Source organism: Lepisosteus platostomus, chromosome 7 (assembly GCF_059453375.1).
Source record: "Lepisosteus platostomus isolate fLepPlt1 chromosome 7, fLepPlt1.hap1, whole genome shotgun sequence".
NCBI classification, from domain to species: domain Eukaryota; kingdom Metazoa; phylum Chordata; class Actinopteri; order Semionotiformes; family Lepisosteidae; genus Lepisosteus; species Lepisosteus platostomus.
The window spans coordinates 48,050,864-48,076,454 of record NC_142617.1 but is presented as its reverse complement, the minus strand read 5'-3'; the positions used below and the strand labels follow the sequence as shown (position 1 = coordinate 48,076,454).

Here is a 25,591-nt window from a genome sequence, read left to right as displayed (position 1 = left end):
ACCGCCGCTGGGAGGCAGCCGTCGCTCGGATTACATCAGATTCATGGTTAGCAGCGGGTTTTCGCTGAATGATTTCATTCATCATACCCAGAATGCACAGAGAGACACTAAAATAGCAAGATTTTCAGGTATCATGGCGTTTGCTACCTCTGCTTGAGCCGTCTCCCCGTTTGCTGGAAAGGATTTACAAAGAACAAGAGAGCAACGCCAGTGAATCGAGTCCGACAAATTAAGCGCACCACTGATGTTCTGCTGACCAGGATTAGACCAACGCTGGATAGACCGTCATGGCAGCGTCCGAGCTGTACACAAAGGTAATGCTGGATTTTGTATTCCGCTTGACGGTGCGGCGTTCAGATTGCAGCTGCAGCTTTTGCATGTTACTGTTTCCCAGCAGCCGTCCCGTGTTTTGGGATGCGCGTCTGAGTTAAGATTGTATTTCCCGTTCTGTGATGTTGTACCCCCCCCCCAGAAAAAGAGGAAACCAGCTGCCGGTGGAGCATACGATTGAACAATGGCCAGGCAGGCAGGAATGAATGAATGACATCTTTTGATTTTTGGTTCTCCGCAGTTTAATGTACCACTGAATTGCGTGTGTGCGATGTGGCGCTGAAACGAGACTTTTGGTGCTACAGTGCTGCTGCTGCAGGACACCGTTTTTATTCCTTTTTAAAAAAAAATCAGTGTCTTACGAATGGTTGTCTGATTCACCCGAGGGCAGTTAAATTAACCGGTACTTGCACAGCTCTGTCCTTCAAATGTGCTCAGAGACGTTAAATTGTACCATATTCTCAGAATTATTTTTTCAAGTCAAAGGGAGAATGGATGTTATAATTGTTTATTTTTTTCAGAGTATAGCTATTTTCCTATAAATTAGATCGAGCACATTTAATGCTTATGCGTAACTGGAGTGTCAGGGGGCGATGGTTGCAGAAAATACTGCTGATGGAAAATCAAGTGCTACTAACGAACCTCCTTTAGAATTTAACATTCTTTAAGGATATGGGACGAGTAACAGTCCGGAATAAGGCTGTTTTTTCGAGGGCTGCATCTTCAGCCCGGTGTTTACTGTGTGTGCGAGTCGGACTGGGAAGTTGAACGAAGAACGCAGGATAGGTACGGCTGTGATGCTGAGCCAGGCCATTTCCATCAGTGACGATGCACTGTGGCGCAAGGTGCCCCAGCCACCTTGCCTTAACGCTGTGGAAACCGCTGCCTCTTTTTGTGCTGTGAAATCAGCACAAGGCAACCCGGTAATGGATGAGCTGTTGATCGGATTCACTGTACACCGTTGACAGATTCATCTCCATAGAATGCAGTTGATTGAAACTGGATTTATTAGACCGTAATTATTACCGTACATTCTCTGTGTAGAGGCGCTCTATTATGTTGTTACACGATATAAATACATGCTAATGTACAGTTCCGTTATTATTTTTGCTTGAAAAACACAGTCAGGTCATAACCCATTAACTAATTAAGCACCTTGGAGAGCAGCTTTGTTAGTCCTGGTTCAGGCTGCTGGCCCAGAGGAGTAGTGGCAACATCACAGTCCATGGACTGGAGTCTAATGAACTGCATGCCCTTAGTCCTGCATTGCTGATCAAAGTGGCCTTATCAGCTACTCTATGCAATATATTGAAGTGGAAGGTCAACAGAATTTATTTTCTTATCTAAAAAATAGATTACTTTTAATAGTGTGACTGGAACTATAGGAATCGCATGCTATGAATATGAGCATGGTTTATAGACTAGGTTTTATGAAAAAGTATTGTTTCTTCATCTTTGCATATTTTTACTAGGCCATATTCACATCCTGTAATCTAAGCAGTGGCAGGCAGGAGAAAAGCATAACTTTAAGTTTAGTAATTGCAGTATTCCAGGGCAGAATAAATAGTCCATTTGTCTTAAGCCAGCGTGTGAGAACTTCATTAGCTTTGTAAACGTCTCTATGGGTTTCACAGCTGACAGACACAGGAATGTTCAGGCATACTTTAGTCATCAGTGTTTGCCTGTGCTTGTACCAAGCTTGCGTTCAGCTGTCCTCATCTGCCTTTGTGTAACCTGTGTGTTACAAAAAAAGGTAATTGGTTTTCGCAAAGAAAATGCTCAGAATGTTCTTGTTCTTAGAACAAGTTATAGCAAGATTGAGGCAGATTCATGAAATCGAATTATTTTGTCCATCTCTTGAAGCAGAAACAGAAACGAAATGCGCCAAACAAAACACATTCTTGGCTGTTCACGCAAAATAAAAGCATGGTTGCATTAGGCATGGTGGTAGCGAAGATGGGACTGATACCGAGGTCCTTGCGATTTGTTTAATCTTGCTGTCTGCAGTCCCTTCCCTGAGGAAATGATGTAATAGCAATGCAGTGCTCTGTTTGGTCTAGAAGTGTAATGAGCCTCTTACCAAACCTTGAGTTCCTAACCACAAAGAGGCAGTGAGCACAGATGATGTAAGGCTCAGGCAGAGCCAGCAGCTCATGGACTTGGCCTACGCCTTCACTGGCACAGCAGCTCCTGATAGGGATGCGTGGCTACAGATTTCTACAGTTTCTGCGCCTTGGAAACTAGGGCGTACCAGTGCATGCAGATTTCACAAGATGGGCTCATTTCTCACTTCTTCTCACCTTCTCCCTCAAATAAGGAATGCACCTGGTTTAACGTAATGTATTTAAAAAATGAAAAATGCCAACAAAAAAGGTTAATGCAGAAATAAACACAAATGTATGACAAGGAAGTTGTGGTCTAGTCATTGAAACAGATGGTTTTAGCCATACATACACATGCTTTAAATAGAGTAATTCTGCAGTATGCAATATTTTTATCTCTTTATTCAGCATGTCTTTAACAGAGCGCTTTGCTGCTGTGTGACTTTGCTGGTTCTCCACTGAAATATTGCAACGTCAGTTCAGTACTATGCCTTTAGAATGTATTTATGCACGGAATGTTCAGCAGAACTTTATTTCATTGTATGCCCAAGTCCTGTGTCCCCTAACATATTATTTTTCCGTAATTGGTCCAGCTTTCAAATTAATAGAAATGTGTGGGTTTCCAAGCTTAGGAAGAAAAGCAGTTTCTGTGCTCTGCATTAACTCCTTGCCTTGGAGGCAATTGGTGATCCACTATCTTGTAGACCATGAATTGTCATAAGACCAGCTGTGTTCATAATTGTCTTACTACGTAGCCCATTCGAAAACACTCTCCCCTTTGTGCTCTAAATGGGAAAATAAAATGCCATTGAAAGATTACTGAGTACACATCATAGCAATCAGAAATTCGCCACTCGTACTGGGCTGTGTCTGTGCTCTGGAGGGCTGTGGAAGTGTCCTTCAGCTCCTAGTCTCACTGGTGATTAGTCCAGCAGTGTGGAATATCAAGATTCTTGTAGCTACAGTAGAAGCCCCTAAACACTTGTAGCTGCAATGGAAAGCCTTCATCAAGTGTGACTTCAAACAATCCATTTTCTCTGTGCTGGCTGCATTTCATGTCTCAACAAAGTTATTAGGCTCGTCATTAAATAGTGCTTTCAAAGAGCTTGAAGATGAACCAGGAGTTGGATTTTATGTACGTAAAAGTAAGTACCTCCATATCTTGCTTTGTTTGTTGTTCATACATGTGAAGGTAAGCAAAGGAGCTTTTGGTGTGCTTCAGATAGGCAACTGGACATGCCTTTATCATTTCCTGAATTATGTGATTGCGTCTCCAGAGAAATAATTTTGACTTATGATATTTTGGGTACAGAACCTTGGACGTATCACAAATGATCAGATGAGTTATTTTAGGAGGAATTGATAGTGTTTGCTACTGTCAAACCAGCTGTGGGTTTGACTGTTTTCCCATTTTTAATCATTTGAATTTTCTCTGAGAGTGTACTTTGTATTTTTGATAGCGAGAAGGCAGTATCCTTAACATTGCAGTGTTGTTTTAGGATTAAACAAAATCTCACACTACAGAAGAGTGTTACACCCTACAACTCTGAAGACACCAGGACAGATAGCATGCAATGAGTAAAAGTGATACCTGAAGTGAGAATTATTACAGAAAGCAAAATGGTTCAAGAACCCTGAAACATGTTGTCTGAAAAGGACTGAAAACGCTACATGTGCTTTACTGTCTCAGTCCTCTGTTATAATTGCTGTGTGTTAGCAATTGTCACTCCTTAGAATTCATCCAGAAAATAAGACCCATTTCTCATGCATGATTATTCTTTTGATAACATTGATAATGGGTGGTACGTGATGCAGCATTGACGCTTTGCAGGGCTGAACTCTGGGTTCAGATCCTGGGGTGTTCTCTGCATGGAGTTTGTATATTCTTCTTTTGGTCGTGTGGGTTTCCTTCAGGTGCTCTGGGTTCCTTCCACAGTCCAAAGACATACTGTTAGGTCAATTAACATCAGGGAAAGCTGGCCCTGGTGGGTGTGTGTGTTTGTATCTGTGCCCTGAAATGGACGTGTGTCCTGTTCAGGGTGCTGCGTTGTTCCTGTTGCTTGCTATAGGATAGGCTGCATTTTTGGCTTACTGTGATCCTGTAATGGATAATTGGTTAAGAAAATGGTTGGATTTGTAATCGTTTTAATTTCCTAACCATGTGTCTGTAATGCATGAGGCAGTCACAGTTATCTGCAGTAGATAAGCAAAGTTGCTGATACTTCTCTTTGCTTCTGGGAGCAGGGCTCCACAGATTGGGACAAATACCATGATAACTGGATGGCCAGCCTTCTTTTCTTCCAGCCCCTCATGACGCAGGTGACAGTGGGACCCCTTCTGTTCTTCATTCCATAGCGTTTCCGAGGAGCATCCTCAAATAAGACAGTGTTAACTGTGGAGAGCTACTTAGAACTCACAGTAGATATCTGTGGTAACAGATTCATTTAATAGCAAAAAGGACTGTGGAAAAGAAATCTCAATAGTAAAAGCACAGGAATATATTTACTCCTATTGCCCCTTGTGATGATTTCAGTCCTTCCAGATTAGAGAGGTATGACAAAAGTAGAAGTACTTTGATGCTGTACTATGGAAGCCTGTCAGTAATGACTTAAAGGGGAGTACAGATTTTATAAAGTGGTGATTGTGGGTTTTTTTTGTACTACGGCTGGTGAGAAGTCCTTATAACACAAAACAGAGGAACCATATAGCACGAAACAGGAGGGACCATCCAGAAGACTGGATGTCTTGGGCAATCCAGAAAAGCAGCAGATTCTCACATGAACTTCTGTCATGTGATGAGCTGTTTTGAGTTCATGTTAGATTAGCAGTGGCTCCTTCAGATTTGTGTGTAGTCATGCATAGCCTGAGACTCAGTTACTGCATTGTGATGATTATATCTGCAACTCAGCATTTTAACAGCTATAAGTGGCAGACAGCAAATAGCAGAACTAGACCTATGTGCTGATCAGAAAAGGCAGGGGTGCAATGCTGAAAAACTAGTGAGAATATAAATATTATATTAAATATTCTACATATAAGCCTTTTAAATTAATCTGTAGCTCATTTGCTTTCATATATACAGTAGGGGTTTGCATATTTAAGACCACCTTGAAGCAGTTTGTTAAACTTTAACTGCAGTTGTGATTCACAGTTAAAAGTATTTTACTTGTGGGAGAGGAAGGTGTATCCAGTTTGCAACACCCTAAGAGTACACTAATTAAATATTTCTGTTACCCATTTTTCAACAGCAGTTGTGAAGCTCTTTGCTGTATATTTCTCAAGACTCCCAAATATGCTGTGATATATTTATGCCATAATGAAAAGAGGTCAAGTTTAAGAACTGTGGTCTCTGTATTTGCAAAGAAATATTTTCCAGTGTTCCAAACAAAAGAAGAAATCAAGGTTTGACATTTGAAGTTACGCTTGTTGACGTAGAAGGTTAACTCTCAATCTCCATTTGGCTGAGTACACTTGGAAACACTAGGGACCCAAATGAATTCAGCAACTGCATAACCCTTTATTTTATGCAAAGGGACACAAATGGTTTATTTCATTGCTGAAAAGAAAAGAGACTCGATGTTTGGACTGTGGAGCCTTCTTCAGCCTCCTGAAGAAGACTCCAGAGTCCAAACGTTGAGTCTCTTTTCTTCTCAGCATGGAATAAAACTTTTAGCTGTTCCTTTGCAGCCTATGCATGCTGACACAGCTACCAACTTGAACTTTCATTTTATGGTTGACTGAAATGTTCACACAGTATTCTAGGGATAGTAGTTTCTAGGCTGATATTTAAAATTACTGGGACATTATACAAATATCTTCCTGTTAAAATCCTCTTGTAATTTCTTTATTTCACTGATGTAATCATAAGAGGATAAAAAGGGGTTGCAAATAAAAGAAGCCTGTTCAGACCTTGTTTGGTTGCTAGACATAAGCGAGTATCTCAGCCAGCTATAACTTGAACAAAGCCACAGTATCGACTTCAACCACATGGCTCGATAGCTTGTTCCACACTTCCACAAGTGTAAAGAAGTGCCTTGAACACTTGAATGGGGAGCCCTTATAGTCTCATTTTCTGAGACTAAATTTTCAAAAAGATTCAGTTCTTTTAACTTGTGAGTGTACGATGTTCTTTTATTCCGGAACAGTAAGTGTTTTTCGTATCATGACCAAAACATTACACATTATTCTCAATGTGATCTTACAAATGTGTTGTACAAAGCTTAACAAATCACCCCCTTTGAATTCTTTGCTTTTAATTATACATCCTAAAAATCAGCTTTCCTTTTACTTTTTCACACATTGTCTGGAAGATGTTAATGAAGTCAACCTAAACACAAGTTTTTTCATAACTAGCTTTTCCAAGGCTTAAATTTCCCTGAAACTGTAGTTTCTCTTTGCAGTAGTAGAGTACATTAAGTGTTACTTGCTAGGTGTTTGCCCAGTCTTGAATTATAGCTGTTTTTAATTTCCTGTAGCTTCTATAGTATTTGCAAATTATCCTCTTTTGGGATGATCTGGAAATATGACAATATAGTTTACTCACCATATTGTATCATTACTGATAATTAGGAAGAGCATTGGTCCTAGCGTAGATCCATGTGGTACTCCTTTAATGACATCACCATCTTCAGTATTTACCTCTTATCTGTTTTCTTTCCTATCCATTAACCACTTCTCAATCCAAACACTCAATGCACATTATTTTGGAAATATTGCCTGCAATTTCTAAATTGCTTTCATAAGCACATTTATCAAACACGTTTTTCAGTCTAAATACAGCATATCATATCGTGTATTACTATTGATTCTTGTACAAAGAACTATAAGAAGTAAGTAAGCTATATTTAACTTTTCTAAAACCATGCTGACTGCCCCCTGGGATATATTTCCATGTGGATGAATGAGTAGAATACCATCAGGCCCAGGGCAGTAATTAGAATAATGGGGTTTTTCTCAGGCAGAGCTTTCTGTTTGCCTTCTGTCATTACCGACATGGTCAATTTGTTGCCATTTTGCAGCAAGTCAGACTTGTGTAGTAGCAATGTCACATTTTACATAAGAATCTAGTAGCAATGGTAAAAAATGAGACCTGGGGCCTCATACTAAATGGTGTCCCAATAGATGCATGAAATAACCACAAGAAAGTCTGTATTCACCAAAGTGAGGGCCCACAATGTAGATGAGCACAAAGGGCTTTTGATGAGCTTATGGTTAGCACAGTTACACACCCTCCGGTAATAAGGGTGTGTGCCTTAAGCAGATGTTCCTTGCCAGGAAGTGCACCTGATGGTAATGCACATCAAGCTAGTGTTTGTTGCTTCATGTTGGCACCATTGATTATAAAGGATGTGTGCCTTATTGGCAGAACGTTTGTGTGAATCCTTTGTGCATACTGCTATCCACATGATTTGTTTATATGTACCCAGGGTGGCTGGGCGGCACATTGGTTAGCATTGCTGCCTCGCAGTGCTGTAGTCCTCAGTGAAATCCTGGACCCTGGGTGCTATGGGTGCTATCGGAGTTTGTGTGTTCTCCCTGTGTTCGCATGGGTTTCCTCCAGGTGCTCCTGTTGCCTCGCACAGTCCAAAAACAGACACGTAGGTTAATTGGCGTCTGAGAAAATTGGCCCTGGTGTGAGTGTGTCTGTCTGTGTGTGGTCTGTCCGGGGTGTATCCTGCCTTGCACCCGTTGCTTGCCGGGATAGTCTCCTGCTCTCCCACGATCGTGTATTTCTAAGTGGTTAGAAAATGGATGGGTAGATATGCATTTTATATACTCAGTACATGTAGAAGTGCACATTGTAAATGTTTTTTCAATTCTGTGTGCATGTAAGGATTTCAGACACTTCTTTTTTGTGGTTTGTAAACACAGAGTTTAATTTCACAGCTCTTATCTTTTGCTTTCAGACTCTTCTCATTTGCAGTAGAACCTTTTGTGAAGGAGGGCCTTTACTAGCTCAACAGGCTGCTTAAGTATATGTGTGAACAGAGTGAGCTTCAAACATGAAAACTGCACGCTTGGACATGGAGAACGATATCTCGCTCCTCTGTATACTTGTATATGGCTGGACTGACAAATAAACTTACTCTTAATAGAGAAGGAGATCTGTCCATCAAGGTAATGTTTCCAAAGGTCACACTTTAAAACAGTTATTCTCTCTCCAGCCTGGAAGGCTGCAGCCCACCAGATTTCACAGGTTATTTGTAATCCTCAATGAACAAAGGCCTGGAAACATTGTTTATGTAGACAGATTAAGTAAACAGCCAATCCAAATGAACTCATGAAGAGCCCAGGATGGAATGAAATTCTGTGGACAGGACCCAGGGGTGAATATCAGTGAATTAAAACACTGGAAGAATTCGACTAATGTATTTAAAGGCTAATGCTGCAAAAATGAAGTTAAGATTCTAATGATTTTCTGTGGCCACTCTTTTAAATGTAATGTTTGGAAGTTTTGAAGTTCTGGAACTAAAAAGATAGAAGGCGATGAAAGTTGTTCACTTTATTGTGTCTTGAGGGCATACCCAGCCAGAAAGAAAAATGCATGAGTAAAGTAATGAAGGCGGCTCCCGAAGATGTCACCTGGGCCTGTGATTTGCCTGAGCCTGCTCTCATTAGCCCAACAGCCAAGTGAGGAGACCATCCCTGTTCTTTCTTGGTGTTGAGACACAGGCAGAAATGTCTGGATTTGCAAGCACTTACAAGTTCGAAATATGAATGTACTAGCTAATCTGCCTCCGTCTCATTCCTACAAGTCCAATTGAACTAGTTCTTTGAACTGCTCATTTTAAATAATATGTTCTCTCAGTTTATATTATGTTTGGATTATCACAGAGTCTGTCTAAACATTTGTTTTATTTACTGATGGGTCAAAAAGTGCGATATGTACTGTATTCCTGAAAAGATTAAATTAAGTACAGACACCCCAGTTTCCACATTTTAATCTCTTGGTATATATTACAAATCAGTCAATTCCTGTCTGAAGTCTATGGTATTTCTAATATTCTGACGTTTTTAAAAATGTTAAAGACCAACACTAGCAACTCTGCAAGGAAGCCATGCACTGTGCCACCGTGTGGCCCTATTACAGTTTTAATTACAGTTAATTTAGATGTACGTCTTTTCAGAAGCACTGTTCCGTACATCCATGTGTGATTTAATCCCATGCATGAAACACATTAAGAAAACTAAGAAAAGAAGACTGATGGTAACTGAGGAATCATTAGTTAACAGGAGCAGCCCAGGGCTCAGCTGCACAGACACATCATAAAACACAAAGGTCACGTACAGACAAATACAAATGTGCCCTATCACTGGACACTCCCTGAATGTTTTTAGAAAAAGTATTGCCCCCGGCTGCATCCCAATCAGGACTCCTAGGCAGCATATTTAGTTCTGCTTCTAATATAAGGGGACTGGCGGGGGACTGATTTTAGATGAAAGACAGGACCCCATGGTGTTGGAATTGTTCCCCATGGTGGCAAATGGAGCTGAAGGCCAGAGGGGAGTAGACATATAAATTAAAAACATTTAGTGAGTAGGTAGGTCTACCTCAAATCCTGAAGATGTTGCAAAGAGTATGACAATTTTTTGTGACCCAGGATGCTCCAGAATCTTGACATGTCCTAGGTGCCTTCAGGAGAGTAGCTAAAGGCTTAATATTTAACATTAAGTACAGCCAGTCTACCAGAAGAGCTCCTTGTGGCTTTGTGGCTGTCACAGGAAGCCTTGGCAGCTTACTACTCCATATGAAACTAGTCAGAACAGAACTGGTGTTGCAGCGATAGAGCTCAGGTAGAGGTACTGTCTAATCACAGAGACTTACATATTTGCATAAAGATAAACAGGCACCTTTATCTGCTGCATAGTTATAGGAGCATTTAAAAACAGTCTGTTCAGTGGTCAACTGTGGCTGTTTTGAGTGGGCTTAAGAATTCCTTGTTCTTGGCCAAATCTGTTTCGAATTCCGTGAGATCTTAATGAGTTTGTGACATTATTACTGTTCTTGATCTTCTCAAAAGATGGTGTAAACTGGTTTTGTTTGAGTCTTAGTGCTAGTTCTGAATTAGGGCATTCTGCATGTTTGTCATTCAGCTGCCTTGTTTTTATTAGGAATTATGGGAAGGTGTCCAGCCTTGCTCTCCTGGAAGTTACATATTTGTTTTCTGCTACGGAATAATAGTTTCTAACTGAGAAATCCATCCGTTTCAGTTTGTGTTCAGATTAGAAGGAGAAGACATGCAACATCCATTAATAATGCATTTAGGAACCTCCCACAAAGAATGAGAGTTGACGTCAGGACTGTTCCTCATTTTCAAAAATATCTTTATATAACAGCAAGCTCCTTAAGCACTAACTACAAATGCAATCTTAGAAGCTTGAACAGAGAACTGTACTGAATAGCAGAGATAAACAGCAACCACAGCCCTCCTGTGACCTTCATTGCCTTACATTCTCTTCATTGCCTGAAAGTATTATTTTCCATTGATTTGAACCAACATAAGAACATAGACCCACAAACCCAGAATTCTGCATTTGGCACCGTCTGTCACACACCAACAGTGTTATAAAGTGAGCCCTCCCTCAAGAAAATGAACAGAATGGAATAGAACAGATAGCCCCCTCAATGACTGTCATTGAATTGGATCATCTGCTGCACCGCAAAAGGTTTATTTGCAATGGAAAGAACAGACTTGAGAGGAAAAGACATCAAACTGCATCTGATGATAAAGTAACATGTCTCGTCCACAGCCTTTTCGGTACAAATGTTTGTAAAAAGTTAAAATTATCATTTTTTTCTACCCCCTCTGGAAGGTTGACTGGTTATATCTACTAGGATATCTCATTTTCCCATTCTTGGTTCTGGAACTGAACCACTTGGCAAATGTCTGTTCGCTTGCTTTCTTTGTCTGCACAGCAGATAGCAGCTGTGATCTTCTCCTCCAATTGATGAAGGTGAGCCTGCAGTTCCCAGAGTGGCTCAGACAGCTGTAACATCCGCAAAGGGATCAGCTTTCTGTGACCCCCTGTGGCAGCCTGCAATAAAATCCCTCAGCAAGCAAAGCAGTCATTCAGAGATGCTGGGCAGTGTTCCCCCAGTGAATTATCACAGGAAAGCGTCGTGTCTGTACCTGTGGCTTGTACAGAGGTTACGGGCTGCTTCTTGAGTTTTTTCCTGCTCTTGGGTCCTCTGGCCCCATGGCTAACAAGTTCCACTTCTAAGGGGTCTACATGTTGTACAATAAACAAGAAGAAAAGTCTGCCATAACGAAAAACCTAACCAAATGATAAAAAGGAAATGGGTGGTGGGATGCAGCAGCCACTGTATTATACCACGATCATAGTAGGAAATAGCCAGAAGTCCCTTCTATGATTATTTTTTATTGCCAAAGTAATTTGAAGCAAACCAGAGTTGCACAATCTTCCATGGTTTGACCCATTTGAATATTTTTCATAAACCTTTTTCATGTTCGATGTGATTGGATTATATATATATATAAATATAGGTATAATAGGTAAAAATGACATAAATACCTTATTTCATCAGATGTGTAGACGATGGTTTATAATCGAGGTGTACTGTATATGACTGGACATGGTTTTAAGAATATTGGATTATCCTTTAAGGACAGCACAGTGGCCCAGTGCTATTGAAGACCTAAAGTGAGAGTAGATACAGTAGCTCTGCTGGGTTTGGTCATTGTCTGGGGTACCCTCTGTATGGCGTTTGCGTGGGTTGTGTTTGTCTGGTTTTCCAGTTGCAGTTTTCTTCTGACTCCCAAATCACACTGCTTAGGTGTGGCTGGCTGCTCTAACCTGTCCTCCTCTGGGGCTGGATGTGTGTTTTCTGGTTCCCATTGATGAATGATAGCTTGAGCTGCGGAATCCTGGTAACACGAGGCACATGGGATAGATGGTGAAATTATTTCTAAAAATCAATGCAATAACTCCAGTCACCGAGATTTCCTGATCCTGCCTCTAAGGGTTTATGAATATGTTTAAATTGCAGCAGTGAATGATTTTTACTTCTGTCCTGAAATTTGTTTTTGAATGGCAAGGGACTATATGTGGAAATAGTTTTGCTTTCAGTGTAATATTTATTGCAAAATCTAAACTTGTCTGTCAAGTTAATCTTAATTTCCCAGTGAAAATCAACTCCTGACAAAGTTATATTTTTGAAGTTTTGTGATGCTTGTTCAATAATACTTAATTAATGTGAAATTAATTAAGTGAAATTAATGTGAAAATAAAGGACATACAAGATTGTAAACTTCACAATGAGCAAAATATGTTTTGAAAGGTGAACCATTTGATGTAGAGGAGAGTAATGTGGCCAAATGCTATAGGTTCTTAAGGGTTTCTCTCTGCAAATGTCAGCTCGTAGTGTTGTGCTTCTGTGCCCACAGTAGAAATATGATGGGAAAATATTGCAAGAATGGTTATAAGCAAGACGAATCCTCTCTAGCCCATTTGCTTGCTAGTAGTTAAATCATCCAAGCATCTCAGCCAGGTGTTTCTTGGAAGAAGCCAGGGTATCAGCTTCAAAAACAGGGCTGTGTAGTGTTTTCCACTGAGTTGACTTTTTCAATAACTTTGAGGATTTTGAATACTTGGTTCAGGTCTTTTCTGCTCATGGCTAAAAAGGTTGAGCACTTTAAACCAGTCAGAGTAGGACATTCCTACATTGTACAATTTTTACAACATCTTTCGATTGAACTTCTCAACTTTTAACTATACTGTATATCCTACAATTTGGTTTTCCTTTTTATTGCTTCCCCACAGCATCTAAAAATAATATGCTGTCAGCGGGTTATTGGACTGTTTTGAGAAGCCTTAGGTAGTGAAAGGAAAATAAAGTACAGCGCTTGTCTCTGCATGAGTCTAATTCTTTAAGACCTTTTTTTCAGCAGGTGTGATTTCTCTTGTTCTTCCTTTTTCTACACATTGTGAAAACATCTTGGTTTTCCGAGAGGTTTTCAGTGCATGCTGCCCGAACAGGCCTGAAGTAAAAAAAAAAGCACCACTCGCACCCCCAGACATCAGACCCAGTGCGTTCGGCCCCCGAGTCACAAGACCTGGTATCACAAGGAGGATTATTGCTTGTTATTCCACCTTCCCCATCACTTGTTCAAGAGCCAGCTGAGGGAGGTTCCTAGGCCTTCCGTCAGATGTGAACAGAGCAACGTGGAGATCAGCGTCTCGACTGACACGCGGAAAGATTTTTCTTTCAATTTTTTCCTCAGTTCCTCCTTTAATTCTGATGCTCTTTCGAACTGTGGTGGGGATCCCTGTTGTTTCAGTGCCTTAAGTGATCATCAGATATGTCAGGTCTCTCTGGTAGATTGCTACCAGATTTCTTTGCCCTTTACCATCTCTGATCTTCCAGACACTTGGATTGGAATGTTAATAAATGTGCACCTTGCTAAATGACACTGCTTCAACAGCTGAGACAAGCATTAGACTGACAGCTTGTCATTCATGTCCTTATTTGCTTTGTATCGGTATCCTGGGGTTGTTTTGTCCTTCTTATCCTTCTTTGAATAGCCTAAATGAATAATTTCCTAATTATTCTGCATCCCAGGAATCCTACTTTTATCTGCACCATTATCTTTTTAGAAAACATACTATTGCTTTTGAATTGAACCCTTTCCTGAGTGAAATACTGCACTTGTTCTCCTGCTGTTAGTCGGTGAGTGACACAATCACATGGGCACAAGCTGAAGGGAACACAGGTTCAGCACTATGGAGCTACACCAAGGCCAGGACTGTACAGGTAATAGAAAAGAACGCTTCCCAGCCTCCAGCTCTGAATCTTCTTAAGCCTGCTCTTGAATGTCACTTTCAAGGTTTTTACAGACTGGTAGTAGATTCTGCAGAATCTCTCAAGGCTTCAAAGAAATGTTATGTTGTAACAGAAAAGCAAATGCACTACGTGGAATTAGTAGGTTATAACTCCTGTTGAGACACTGTGCTCACGCAGTGCCTTACATCCCTGTGAGCTATTTTTACAAATTGGGTTCTAGCTCCTTTTTCACTGTTGCTAGGATCCTCAGTAATGAGGCAACAATCCCTCGTGTAATCTACAAGTTAAACACTGCATACATGTTTAACAGGTAAAATACCTATTCAGGGATGAGCAGACGGAAGGAGACACAGCATCTTTCTTGATAGAGCATGGCTATTTGAAAAAAAGGTGATGGCATTTTTCATCTTATTTATTATTTATGGTGCTTTTAAGATCCCAGATTTTTCTCTTTGAGATACGATGCTTGCACAGTGATGCAGCTGGTGATTTCAGCTTCTATTTCAAGATGTTTCCATCAGTGGGAACAATATGTTTTTTGTTTGTAAACTTACATATGTCTCATGACTGAACAAGTTTACTTCATATAAACTAGTGACTGGTCTGGTGATTTCTACCATCATGACCTCATGAAGTGTAGATGATGACACTATATTTATGTGTACCGGGCATCTGTGCCAGTTTAATTGCTTTTATTGACTTGTCATCCCCACACAGATTCTCAGGCAATCCATTTGTTACCTCTGATGCCAAAGCAGTAATTTGATACGATTTTCCCAGAATCCATTTAGCCTACCCATATGTCTTTGGATTGAGGGTAGAAACTGGAACACCTGGCAAAATCCCATGCAAACATACACAGATAGCACCCCAGGAAATGAACCCAGGGCCCCAGCACAGTCAGACAGAAATGCTAACCACTGTTAGTCAGATCTTGTTAAAATAAATTTTCCTCAGTTCTTTCTGGGTGTGGCAAAGTATGGTCTATACAGTTGTACTATGTAAGAAGCTAGAGTAGCAACTGCTCTGCTGAAGAGTACAGTCCCTTAATTCATCTGTGCCTGAGCTTTCCCCTGCTCGATGATTTATTCCTCTTGGGATTACTCAATGACTATAACGCTGTATTTCTGGAAAATCTATTTTTGTCTATTTGCATTATTGAAGTTCATCCTGAATTTCCCGCAAGAGAGACCTTTTGGTACATTTCAAGCATTTTATCTTGGATTTTATCAGCTTTGTCTGGGGGACACATTAGAAGGTTATAGGCAGAAAACAGTTAAGATTGTCATATTCAGATGAATTTCAGTATGTGGTGAAAAATCCAGTCTTATGTTTTGTACTGTAAAATCTTTAGATTTCTTGCCTGGGATATGTTTTTTGATAGTGAAACAGAACTGAAAGCAAAACAGTATTGGAAGTAAAATACATTTTTATGAAAAAGCTACATTTTTGTGTGGAAAAGGAAAAAAAGAAATCTTGGTTCTCAACAACAAAATGAGTATCCTAGTAGTCATTGGATCCCACAGTAGGTAAATGACAGTATGTTTATGTGCAGTGCGTTTAGGGCCGAGTTCCCTCCAGCAGCTGTGCTGAGTTTATACTGTACTTGCTGTAATCTGGTCTCTCTTGCTTTCTGTTTAAGACACTCAGGTATGCTGCGTCTTCATTTACTGATAGCATGTTTCAGTTCTGTGCTAGGTTGAGTACATTCCTGAACTGCTGGCCTTTGTTTAATGAAAGTAAAAAGAGGAGAAACCAGATTTCTAAGTGCAGCTAGATATTTATCACTGATTTCAAAGTGTTATGGGTTAATACTGATAACAGATTGCCTGCTTATTTTGCCCTTAAAAGAAAATATTTTCTTTCTTTCCTGTTTTACAGATTCTTTGTAGTTTTGGTTATGAGATAAACAATGAACTGTTGTTGAGATTTTAAATATTAAAAAGGCAATTACATTTTTTTAAAGGGCAATTTTGATGGCAATACATGCAACATATTAGCATTGTAAATAGTTTCTTGTTTAATACTTTGGAGGAGCAAGTAAAGGTTATTTCCATCTTAAAGAGTTGAAAGAAATGAAAAACAATGTTTTGGCTGTTGAGGGAAAGTACCAGAGATATAATGCACAGGTAAACAAAATACAGAGCAACTGAGAAAGTGTGTCCAGATGACAGGAGATCTGGGGAGAGGTGTGAAAAATGTAAATCATTAAAGGAATGGAGATGGTTTAAAAATAAATGAGTCCATTACTGAGACAAGGCGAAAGGTGTGACCCATGTTTAAGGATTATCTTGGCTTTGAAATTCCTTTCATGGAATCCATGTAAAAGGACACAGCTGGAAATCATGACTGGGGGAGTTGACATGGGGCACTGAACTGTTGAATATGTTGCTCAGTAGATTGGTCTGACTAGAAACAGAAAGCAAACTTGCCTACATTTGAAAAGCAACAGGAGGGAAAAGCGCAATTTACGATGTGCACACGGCTTCATTTTCCCTTTGACTGCCGGTCTCCTCTGAATGTGATGACTGTGTGTGAGGGTATTGCAGCTCTTTTTCCATGCCCATGACATTCTCTGTGTGTGTGTTCGGAGAGCCAGCAGAGAGCAGCGCCTTTCCAAACCCAATTATGCCCTTGATGTGGCTCAAGCAGTCATCATGCAGGATGACCAAATGGCTGTTTCTTGACCTCCCCCTGATCCTCACTGTACCCCCCAGGGACCAGCTGACTGACTGGATCAGCTTCTGTCACAGAGAGCTTCCAGTCTATAGAAAACAGTCATTTTGAAAAACACACAAAGAGGCTCTATTCTTTCTTCTGAAACATGGCTGCCAGGAAGTCACAAAATGCAGTTTTTATCATGGATGTGGGCTTCATTAGACATGGCCTATGATAACGTTTTCCATGTTTGACTAATACTTTCTTAAATCATCCTCAGGAGACAGTGGAAAGTGTTTGTTATATAACTAAACTTTTAAACCATTTGGAGAAACGTTTTATATACATGTATTTGAGACTCCAAATATGTTTAACTTGTGAACTGAAACCTTTTTTTTTAACACGAGGGCAATTTATGTAAGAGAAAAAAATATTTTTTTTTGCAAGCTGCAAAAATAATTAAGTAAAGACACAAATCTCCATATGCTTAGGATTTCCAGTGTGAGAGATTTTCACAGCTCTGGGAGGTCTTACATGTCCTCTGGCAGTGGTTTGTCAGGTGGGGTGTCTGGAAGCAGACACCTTTCTTTGAAGTAGGATGAAGGGAACCAACTGTGACCTACGCCTTGATCAGCTCTCTGTTCACTGGCCATACTTCCCCAACAAAACACGTTTTAAAACTCAGTAATGAACCGAATCCAAAAATATATTTTTATACAGTATTTCTATTCATAAGCACATTTTATTGTGTTTCCCTTTAATGGGCTCTGTAAGTTATTGGTATTAATTTGTCTGTCCCGGACAGCAGCTGTGCAAATTCCATTTAATTTCTATTAATTCCTTTTGCTGCAATCTGGCACTGCACTGAAACGTTGTTCATTTGCTCAGTGTTCTTCGGTGACTACTTCATCATTTCTTCATCTTCTTTCCCTTCTTGTGTGCTTGGATGACAATTGTAACCAAGGGGTCTGTGTGTTTTGCAGTATGCCCGGGTTTGGATACCTGATGCAGAGGATGTGTGGAAATCGGCAGAACTCCTCAAAGACTACAAGCAGGGAGACACAGTGCTTCACCTCCAGTTAGAGGATGGCACGGTAAGACGCTGGGAAAAACAGTGCGATAGAGATAGAGAAAGTCCTGAATATTTAGCATGCAAATGAGTTGTGACTTAATTTCTTCAAGAAACCATCGAAAAAGAAGAACAAACCCCCATTCATGGTTTCATTATTAATAGATTCCATCTGCTTTTGTTCTTGTTTCACTTTCCCTACAAGGTGAACCTTTAAGATAGCTGCAGAGCTGTGGCTGGTAAGACATGCTCTGCACTCAGAACACACGGGCCTCACTACCTTACTGTCAGTTTTCAAGCTTTCATGAGGCGCTCGGTCTTGACAAACTAGACTAACTAGACTTTCACTCCCATGATTAACCTAACTGCAGAGAAGAACTAAAAAATAATTTTGGGTCCATAAAACTTGAGTTGTGGCATTTGAAATGACAGGGATTTCTTTCCTTTTTTCTTTTTTTTCATGCTTCAGAGAAGTACAGTATTAGTGAAATCATTCTGTAGTTGTATGACAATATGTGAACTGTGAGGGGAGCAGCTTAGTTTCTGTATGGTTAGGTTAATTATAGATACGTTATTTGTCAAGGTGGGGTTTAGGTGTGTTATCACACTCTTTCACATTCGAGATACTTTAAAACAGTTTATTCATTAGAATTCAACCAGAAAAAAAAACTTTTGACATAAGTGCTACTTAATTGGGTAATGTGATTGAATCTTTGCTTACAATTTACTACATTCTTTATGAGAACCACCATTATTGCACACAGATAGAGGTCTCCCAACTAACTGTGTGGCTCATTAAGGTTATTTTGTGCATCTAAATTAAATCTGCTACAGCAAAGTGTTTGAATACTTATGCAATAATCATGACCTTTCTGTTTTTCTTTTATATTGATTAACAATTTACTTCATTTTGTTTTTACTTTGAACGTGTGGCATAGGTATGTATATTTCAGATATTAATTATTACTTCATAAAGTCATGACTGTAAGGTTTAAAGCATCTCAATATACTACATGTGCAAGGGTTTGAATACTTTTGCAAGGCAGTATGTTTGTACTGGGCACAGTGGCACAGTGGTTAGCACTGCAGCCTCATAGCACTAGGGCCCTGGGTGCAGTTCTGGACCCGGGAAGCTATTTGTGTGGAGTTTGTATGTTCATGTGGGTTTCCTTCGAGTTCTCCATTTCCCTCTCTCAGCCCAAACACATATAGGTAGGTAATGGCTTCTATGAAATTTGGCCCTGGGATGAGTGTGTGTGTTTGTGTCTGTGTGCGCCCTGTGATGAACTGGCGTCCTGTCCTGGGGTCTATCCTGCCTTGTGCCCGTCAGTGCCACATTTCCCATTAGGGACTGTAGGCACAGTGCCCAGGGCCAACGAAATGTTTAGGTCCTATGAAGGAGGGCAACACTAGTGACTAATGAAAAACGAGCTGAAACAACATGCTTGCGATCGACTCTAGGTGCTCCAAATCAATAATCAGACTCTATCTAGTGGCTGTTCGAGAAACTAGAAGTACTGAAGTGATGGTCGCTCAACTCGCTCCATCAATCTCGTGGTTTAGCATTAGAATAGTTTAAAGTGCATCATGTCAATTGACACAATTCAGTTGGTGTTTACCCCTCTTTTTGCAAATTTCAGAGTGAAAATGCCTAGGGCCTACGAACACCAAAATCCGGCCCTGGTGCCCATTCCTTGCTGGGATAGGCCTGCAAATCTGAATTGCATGAACTGCACAAATTACATTTATGTGACCGTGTGGTGTGTCATTAAAAGGCCATGTGTGCTTGGTACTCATGAGGTCTGCTTTCCTGATCAGACTGCGTGATCTGCTCTGGAATGACAATGACCTAGGGGTAGCAGAGCGGTTCAGGAAATGCACTAATCCATTGCTTTTAAGATAGAGGCTCTATTCATCAGCTGCTGTAGATCTGCATGCAGCACAGTAAATGAACTGAGCTGCACTACACTATCTCTTTAGAAACAGTGCTTTTACATGCCAGTTTCTGAAATCAAACGTTTAGCTGTATTGTAATTGACCACCAAATATTGTATATCCTAGCACTTCTCATTAATTCATAAAAGCTTTGAATAAGATATCCACTCTTCATTTAGAACATTTTGTCATAGACTTGAACTTGAGTCAGTTCTTTAGTTTATGGCTAATTCACTAATTCACGGTCTCTTCACTAATTAATAACACTAATTACTAATTCTCTTCATGCTATGGAACACAGAACAAAATGAATTGTCACCAATATAATTTGAAATTGTGTATCTTTAATCTTCAAATCTTTGAGCCATATAGACTTACCTAAAAATTCTAGCAAAAAAAAGGACAGTATGGAGAACCTGACTGTTTGTCTTTGTCAAACTATCATTGTTTGCCTTTCCACTTTGTAGAAAGGATAAGGTAAGAACTAATCCAGATTTTGAACTGTTACTTTTTTTCACACCCAGGCACATGCACCTCTAATGAGAAATCACACTGTTTTTGTTCCAGGAAAATATTTCACTACTATCTCACCTGTCACATAATTTTTTCTGTTTTATCTTTACATTTTCCTCTATTGGTTTCATCAGCCCTTGACTCCATTCCCTGTTGTGTGTGCTATGGATTTTGCTGTCAGTAGTTAACATGCTCACATCTGGTACAAATGCTATAAAGGTGCATGTACTGATCCAGATCTTGGCCATCTTCCAGCACACTCACATTAGTGGGGCAGACTGTGTGCCAGCCCACCTTCTCACTGGCTAGCAGCAGGAAGTGATGATCCAATGACATCACAGAAAAGGAGGAGCTTCTGTTCTGTTTTTCACCCAATTTGTGCTGCAATCAGTTACAGCATTTGTGCTGTAGCTGTAGTTTAATTGTTATCCCCATTAACACATTTAATCAGTTCATAGGATGTAGAACGCACTTCGCTGCTTCAATGCAAAGCAATTGTAAAATATTTGACAGACACTAATGATTCCTGTGTGTAGTGACCTACTGTCCCATATACATATCATGTGAATTTTTCATAGGCCTTTTCAACCTTAATGTGTTTTTTCTTGCTAGGAAATTGAACACAAATTAGACCCCAAAACAAGGAACTTGCCCCATCTTAGAAACCCCGACATCCTAGTGGGGGAGAATGACCTCACTGCACTCAGTTACCTCCACGAGCCGGCCGTCCTGCACAACCTCAAAGTGCGCTTCATTGACTCCAAGCTCATCTACACATATTGTGGTAAGTGGCTTTTCCGTTAGCTTGTGGTTTTGATTGCGTTGATGCTCTCGAACCAAAAGGAACAAATTGGTCATCACTGATCTATCTAAACAAATATATGTGCAGGTCTTTTTTTACTAATACCAATATACAGTATATACAAGGTGTACCCAATGTACCCTAAATACCAATAATATAATGTATGTACATATATAATACTTTTTTTAAACTAATATTAATACTGCACATCACTGTGTCTGTATAAATGTATGATATTTGGCTGAATTTTACTACAGAAAAAGAATAGTGTATTACTTCTACAGTGATCATGATTTAATAAAGTCTGTTTCAAAGGCATATTTTAATAAATTTCATTAAATGTGCTACTTATGACATTTTCCGCCATTAAGAAAAAAGAAATATTGTGTACAGCTCCCACTGCCTACATAGAACCATAGAACTTCTGACTTTGGTACAGTTAAAGCGTTACAGATGTCATTATCTTCCTTATGATAGCCTTCAGCTGAGAACATCACTCATTTGTCTCCATGCCTGCAGATGTAAGACAAGACAGAACTGAACAGAATTGAGTCTAATGTTTTAATCAGCATAGTGTAGTTTGTTTTCATTTTTTAGCACAAATTATGTCAGGTTTAGCAAAGTATATTCCTGTGTTTCAGTGTTGCTGGAAGGGTTTATAACCATTTTGACACATTGCAATATATCCATACTAAGGGTTATGCTTATGGATTTATAGTTATAGGTGTTAATTTGGATTGTTGCTTCTACCTTTCCTTTAAATTTCAGGTATTGTCTTGGTGGCCATTAATCCCTATGAAACCCTACCCATCTATGGAACAGACATCATCAATGCCTACAGTGGTCAGAATATGGGGGACATGGACCCCCACATATTTGCAGTGGCCGAGGAAGCTTACAAACAAATGGCCAGGTTAGTAAATCTCAGGAGCCCAATGCCAACGCAAGTCAGCCTTTTGCGATTCTGTAGTCGAGAGATCTGAGTGGATTTCCTTCACAGCTGGCGCTGGGCTGATGAAGTTGAGATCAGACAGGTCTGCTGTTTGACTTTCTTTGCTTTACTCTCATTTCCTCACTCCCGTGTGTCGACCTCACAGCTGTTCTGTCTGTATTGTTCTGACTACGCCAGGACCAGCATGTGCTCTCTGCCGCCAATCAGTTGGTCAGTCCTTACTGATCCAGAGGGCTTTTTCTTAGTGACCTCCACTGGCAGATTCTTCGTGTTGTCTTGGGGAAGAATGGAGCTTAGGTGCAGAGTACAAAAAATTTGTGTAGTTTGATTAGAATTGGGAGTCTGCTCCTTTGGCTCATTGTATTTTGCTTGTGGTCTTGATTGCATTAAAGCCCTAGAAATACAAGGAAAAAAATCCATCACCATTGATCCAATGAACACACTTACCATTGATGCTGTTAGTGTCAGTATAAAAGGACCAGAATGTGATATTGTCCTCAATATCTCCTAAATAAGTTCTTTTATTTAAATCTATCTAAATGCATTTGTCAGGAGCCACCAGGATTGTTGTTACCAGTATGATTGAGATGTCTAACAACAGAGCTTACCTCAGAGAGACAGAGAGATTGAAAGCTCAATACATTAGGTCATTTGTTTTAAGTGCTCTCTATGCACCTCACTATGAGGTTTTTATATCTTGGTCTCATCTTCCTGCCTGTGAAAATAGCTCTGTATTGCGATGATCCAGTTTTCTCTTTTGCTACAGAAAGGACTATAGGTTATTACTTTGTCAGCACAATGTACTGTAGCTGAGCTAAAATTAGTTATTTTTGAATGTAGCATCTCCTTCAGGAATTGGTGAGATCTCTGTTAGCTTGCACAGCTCATCTGGGTGTTAGCTCTGTAAATCAGGCTGCTGTTTAGTCTACAGTTCATTACTCAGGGTGAGCCTGTTTGTCACTATCAAAATAATACCTTTATCTAAGTATGAATTGCATCAAACTGTTGATTTATTAATTTGTCAAAAATGCAGGCTTTCCCCAGATGCACATGTGCACTAATTAATGTACTAATGCACTAATATGTAAATTGTGCTCAAATAAAACTGCTGCATTTGTGAATAATCTACAGTTTCTACAGCACTAAACTAGTGTGACAATGCTTTGCCAGCAAATCCAATGTGTGTGATAGTTTCAGCAGTACAAGACTAATGCCAGCAGCCATATCACTCTGCAACTCACAACTAGCAGCCCATTGAAGCTAAGCAGGTTTGAGCCTGGTCAGTACCTGGATGAGAGACCTCCTGGGAAAAACTAAGCTTGCTGCTGGAAGAGGTGTTAGTGGGGCCAGCAGGGGGCGCTCACCCTGCGTTCCATGTGGGTCCTAATGCCCCAGTATAGTGACGGGGACACTATACTGTAAACAAGTGCCGTCCTTCGGATGAGATGTAAAACTGAGGTCCTGACTCTCTGTGGTCATTAAAAATCCCAGGGTGTTTCTCTAAAAGAGTAGGGGTGTAACCCAGGCGCCCTGGCCAAATTTCCCATTGGGCCTTACCAATCATGGCCTTCTAATAATCCCCATCTATGAATTGGCATCATTTGCTCTCCTCCCCCCCTGATAGCTGATGTGTGGTGAGCGTTCTGGCGCACTATGGCTGCCGTCGCTGCACATTGGTGGTGGTGGAGGGGAGTCCCCTTTACCTGTAAAGTGCTTTGAGTGGAGTGTCCAGAAAAGCGCTATATAAGTGTAAGCAATTATTAATATGATTATTAATGAAGGGTAGTAAATGCATATTTTAGTTTGCATTGTACTGTACTTTCCAATAAAACACTGTGTTCAGTTTCAAAAGTTTCACTTTACGTGCTCAGGCCCCATGAATCCGTAACTAAACGAAGGGATGAAGGATCAAAGCTCAGTCCTTTTTCAGGGATGAGAGGAACCAGTCAATTATTGTGAGTGGGGAATCAGGAGCTGGGAAGACTGTCTCTGCCAAATATGCCATGAGGTACTTTGCTACCGTGAGCGGGTCAGCCAGTGAGGCCAACGTGGAGGAGAAGGTGCTTGCGTCGAACCCGATCATGGAGGTAAGACTCGCGGTGTCTGGCCTTCCTTGGGGCTGCTGTCGTTGCTCTGTGTGTGTTGAAACAAGCCGCCGTTCATCCCACGCAGGACACTACAGTGAAAGATGGGAAATCTCACCGTTTCAGCTGCGCCATCTGATACTGTATGACTTGACAGAAGAAGGCACCACAGCCAAAAGCTTCTTTTTTTTTTTTCCTCTAAACATAGACGTTAACTTGTATGTTGTACCGGCTCCCGTGCTGCTTGGAAAACAAGTGGTTTTCAGTCGAATCATGAAAACTCATTACAAATGTCTGAAACAATTTGCCTGTTCTGAAATTTAAAATAGCAAATGCTGTAAAAGATGTTTAAGGTCCTTATTCACCTACTAAATGTGTCTGGGAAACTCTCTGTGGCAAACAAGACATTTGATTGAGATCTTCAGAATAGGAATGGATATTAGTGACCTTTATAGTTGAACTGTTGAACTGTTTAAACTAAGCAAACATTGGCAGTGGTCACATTTCCCTTCCAAATCGCCAGTCTCTATAAGGTCATTGTACTGGAAGACGGCTGTTGTGACAGTAAAGACTTTGTGTTGTCTAAGCCTGAGAACAGTGTTCAACGTATGATGCCTCCTGTGATGTAAAAGGCAGGGTGCAGAAATGATCGGCCCTTCCCTCAGATGGTTGTTCGTCATGCGGTTATTTTAATCTCTAAACGAGAGCTCTTCCATTGTCTGCTGCTTCTCACAGACCCCCAACAGGAGCAGCAAATAATTTTGCTGTGCAAAAAAAGGGAATCAGTCTTCACCTTGGGTTCCTTGAGCTGCTGAGAGAATGAGCAGGTCCTGGCCATCGTAATCAGTGTTAGTACTTGCATGTTCCAAGCAGTTGTTTAGGGTGTGTGTGTCATGGAAGCTTCAAAGCTGTAATTCTAGAACCTCTGTGCGTTTGTGGTAGGTATGTTATGGAAGGTGCCGCAGATGTGCTGTAGGCGGTATTATTCAGCAGCAGCATGCCACCAAGAAATTCTTGGCGTACTTGTTTTGTCCTGAATAGAATTAGCCATTTAGTAAGTGAGCCTTGCCAAACAAGTATCTATCCATTTCTGTAGTGGAAATTGGTTATTTTTTTTAATACACGCAGATTTTACTTCATTGCTTAAGGAGCATATTTCTGCCTGTAACTGGCAGCATTGATCTGGTATTGAATACAGTATATCCTTTAATTTAATTCCTGTCGATATCTTGATAGATGTTGTTGTAGCATGCTTTCAAATCAACACGTATACAACATAAATATTTAGAAGTTTTACTTAGGCCTGTCATCAGATTTTAATATGCACTTTATTAAGCAAGCAG

General features: G+C 40.3%; 1 protein-coding gene across 5 annotated transcripts in view; it reads left to right on the top strand.

The window, feature by feature from the left end:
• The window catches only part of myo5aa (myosin VAa), a 68,788-nt gene continuing 43,197 nt past the window's right edge, over positions 1 to 25,591 (top strand). For 2 of the 5 annotated variants that reach the window (XM_088640902.1, XM_088640900.1), the window contains exons 1-5: positions 3,324 to 3,577; positions 17,877 to 17,987; positions 21,023 to 21,194; positions 21,981 to 22,125; positions 24,095 to 24,251. In XM_088640902.1, the coding sequence (XP_088497028.1) occupies positions 3,545 to 3,577; positions 17,877 to 17,987; positions 21,023 to 21,194; positions 21,981 to 22,125; positions 24,095 to 24,251 (618 nt within the window). In that variant the 5' untranslated portion in view covers positions 3,324 to 3,544. Of the gene's footprint in view, positions 315 to 3,320; positions 3,578 to 17,876; positions 17,988 to 21,022; positions 21,195 to 21,980; positions 22,126 to 24,094; positions 24,252 to 25,591 lie in introns of those variants that run through there. The other 3 variants (XM_088640898.1, XM_088640897.1, XM_088640899.1) reach the window with 3 other exon arrangements.